Here is a 3,561-nt window from a genome sequence, read left to right as displayed (position 1 = left end):
GGTTCCTTCGGGTCGGATACGGTTCCTTCGGGTCGGTTGCGGTTCCTTCGGGTCCGTTACCGTTCCTTCGGGCCAGCTATGGTTCCTGTCGGGGAACCCATGTGAAGTTCCACCGGCCCCCCGTGTCCTTCCTGATGAAGGCCTGTCCCTGGGGGAAGCTGTGTGTCTTCACGCTGCTGGACGGACTGAGGGACATGCTGAAAGCCAAATCTGTCGGTTTGTGAAGCGACTGCGATGACGTAGCGCTGCAGCCACTAGAGGGCGCCTGAGATTTGTTCAGGACAGAACCGGAAGACGACCTGGAGGTGAAGCAGAGTTGCTCGGTTGGGATCCAGCTGGACTCCAGCGGCTGGACGCCTCTGGTGGAGCAGATCTCTGTCAGCGCAGAGCGAGGCAAGGCGCCGACAGGTCCGGAGCAGGTTGGTGCTGGCCTGGCAGGAAAGGCGCCTTCAGAGGACGGGTGGTCCGTCTCCCCTGCGGTGGTTTGGCAGTAGCTGTGGACAGAGGAGGGGGTGGACACCGGGGAACCGAAGGCATCGCAGTACACCAGATCCCTTAAGCTGGACTCTGATTCGCTGGACGTATCGATGGTGTTCTGGTCCTTCAGGCCCAACATTCGCAGCACCCAGAGATTCAGGCTTGGTTCTGGGGAGGCTGACCCGGCAGAGGACTCAGAGCAGAACTCAGCAGTCAGGTTTCGGCAGACTCTCTTGGTGATCTGCTTGGAGAACGGACGACCTCTGACCTGGGAGGGTTCATGATCGAAGCTGCTCTGGTTTCTCTTCAGATTCCTCCTGTCTGCTGTCAGTTTCTGTGATGCAGAACAGATGAGACAGATTCAGATAGCATTCATGTCTCAGCTTCCTCCCTCGGTCCTAAAACATGACTGCTAGGCTAACGGGTCCATATAAACTGTCCTTAAGGGTGAGTGTGTGTGGTTGTTTCTGTGTTACCTTATCTTCATCCTTCTGTGCTCTAAATATCTTTATTTACATTTTTGTGGAGGTTCAGAAGAAGAGAATCTCTAATGTTTCTTTGGGCAATCAAAGTCTGGTTGTGAATGCTAGCTGACCTTTCGGTCAGCTAGCATTCAAAGTGAACTCTGGTTTGGTTTGAATGTGAAAGCCAAGTGGACCAGAGATCGCTCCAAAAATAGGAAGTGGACGACAGTGCAGGGCATTCTGGGTAAATACAACCAAAGCTAACATGTTAGCCTAGCGCTAGCAGCAGAAATGGCTCCTGGTCTTTAGCCTAAAGAGAAATCCTNAGAAATGGCTCCTGGTCTTTAGCCTAAAGAGAAATCCTCCAACTGCAGCACATTGCATTCTGGGTAAATCCAACCAAAGCTAACCTGTTAGCCTAGCGCTAGCAGCAGAAATGGCTCCTGGTCTTTAGCCTAAAGAGAAATCCTCCAACTGCTACAATCTGCCGCCTCCATCTTGTTTCCATCTGGTGAAGAAGGAAGTTGCTCTCAGGGTCTTTAGAGGTTTTTGTGTCGTTTCCTTCAGTGGTTCTTTGTGCAGCGCCCCCACAGGCCAGGAGGGGAACAGGTTGGCTTGACTCAGAGCAGCTGGAGGTGGAGCAGATGTTCTGGTTCCAATCTTAACATTTCTGGAAACTGACGCTTAGGACTGGAGTTGTAAACCACTGAGCTACACGACACACAGCTCTTCCTTTGGGAACCTTAAAGCCTTTCAGTCCCAAAACTAAAAGCCTCAGGAAACTCGGTCAAAACTCAATGTGTTCTGCAGAACACAATGAGACCAGACAGCCGGACCTCAGGACAGCCGGACCTCAGGACAGCCGGACCTCAAGACAGCCGGAACTCAGGACAGCCAGACCTCAGGACAGCCGGACATTAGGACAGCCAGACCTCAGGACAGCCGGACATTAGGACAGCCAGACCTCAGGACAGCCGGACATTAGGACAGCCGGACCATAGGACAGCCAGACCTCAGGACAGCCAGACCTCAGGACAGCCAGACCTCAGGACAGCCGGACATTAGGACAGCCAGACCTCAGGACAGCCGGACATTAGGACAGCCGGACCATAGGACAGCCGGACATTAGGACAGCCGGGCCTCAGGACAGCCGGGCCTCAGGACAGCCGGACATTAGGACAGCCAGACCTCAGGACAGCCGGACCTCAGGACAGCCGGACCTCAGGACAGCCATGCCTGTTTTCAGGTCAGCGGATGTGCGTGTGCATCAATCGTTCCTTAATGTGATCCGGAGTCGTGTCATTAAACCGTTTCCTCCAACCTGCTTCAGATTCACAGCTGGATCTGCGGCAGAGCAACGGATCTCGTCAACCGAGCCTCCGGTCGGCTCTGCGCTGATTCTGGCCAGTTTTTTCCAGCAGGGATTCAAAGTTTTCAGCTTTCATCTCCTGAGTGGCCAATCTGTATTACTAATATTTAAATACCGTAACGTTATTGGCACACAGGTAGAGAGCCAATCAGGACGCAGAACACAATGCTCTGTGAAAAAAACGGCACAAAAAAGTCCACGAAGCAGCGAGACCGAGAAAGGTGAACCGCGTTCCAGCGAGGGATCTCTGTAAACCCTTCCTCACTACAGGCTCAGTCCAATCACCCACCTTGGCTTTTTCCTGCAGGTTCGTCATGAAAGAGGAACTGAGGAATCGTCTGAGTTTGCGGTTCTCCTCCTGCAGCCTGGCCAGCTCCTCCTCCCTCTGCTGCAGCGCATCCTGCAGCTGGAAGCGCAGCGAGAATCATGAAACAATCCAGATCTTCAATGATCTGCACTCAGAGTTTATTTATGATCTCTTTTCAGGTGTTAACGTGAATAAAATCTGAATGATAATTTATGTTAACCTGACAGTAAACAGGCGTTGTCTACCTGTTTGTTCCTCTGGAGGTGAGGCGAGAGCTGCTGTGTCCACATCAGGCCAGCAGGGGGAGTGAAAGCCCACTTGGAATCTGATAGAAACACACAGGAAATGATGTAATCATCAAAAACAATCCTTCATATGATCAAATGAAACCTCTAAAGTCGACGCAACCATGTTGGATTTGGCTGAAAAGTCAGATTTTTACTGTAGGATAATGAAACGTTTAATCTAACTACAGAAAGCCTGCCCCCTGCTGGCAGGATGAAGAACCTGAATTTAAAACATGAGATCTCAGTGGATGATCTGGACTTCACAGCAGCGCCCCCTGTGGTCAGGAGAGGAGGTCAGGGGAATCCAGCTGGGAACAGACCAACCGACTGACGAGACACGAAGAGAATGGAATGGATCAGATCAATCTGTTTGAAAAATAAATAAAGAACTGCTCATGCTGCACTGTGATTGGCTGAATCACAGATGGGGGCGGGGTCAGGTGAAAGTCAGGACCAGAACATTAGCATTAGCTTGACTCACCCCACAAAGACGGCAGCATGTTTCTGCTCTCATCGAGGTCACAGAGGTCGGTGGGGTCAAGATCATGTTCCCACATAGAGGCCAGCGTTTCCATGGAAACACCAACGATGTCGCTGCCAAAGAAGTGACCAAGAAGAAGAACAGCTTGAGAAGAAACCACCGCAGAGAACATTCAG

The 3,561-nt window shown here is 51.7% G+C and overlaps 1 protein-coding gene across 3 annotated transcripts in view; it reads right to left on the bottom strand.

The window, feature by feature from the left end:
* Positions 1-6: 6 nt before the first annotated feature.
* gmnc (geminin coiled-coil domain containing) overlaps positions 7-3,561 on the bottom strand; it is a 6,825-nt gene continuing 3,270 nt past the window's right edge. For all 3 annotated transcript variants that reach the window (XM_008402055.2, XM_017303055.1, XM_017303056.1), the window contains exons 3-6: positions 3,386-3,498; positions 2,863-2,942; positions 2,600-2,716; positions 7-811 (exon numbers count right to left, since the gene is read on the bottom strand). In XM_008402055.2, coding sequence (XP_008400277.1) covers positions 77-811; positions 2,600-2,716; positions 2,863-2,942; positions 3,386-3,479 — 1,026 coding nt within the window. In that variant the 5' untranslated portion in view covers positions 3,480-3,498 and the 3' untranslated portion in view covers positions 7-76. The remainder of the gene's footprint in view (positions 812-2,599; positions 2,717-2,862; positions 2,943-3,385; positions 3,499-3,561) is intronic.

The sequence above is a fragment of the Poecilia reticulata genome, unplaced genomic scaffold (genome assembly GCF_000633615.1).
Source record: "Poecilia reticulata strain Guanapo unplaced genomic scaffold, Guppy_female_1.0+MT scaffold_159, whole genome shotgun sequence".
Lineage (NCBI taxonomy): Eukaryota > Metazoa > Chordata > Actinopteri > Cyprinodontiformes > Poeciliidae > Poecilia > Poecilia reticulata.
This window is presented reverse-complemented; position numbering and strand designations above follow the sequence as displayed.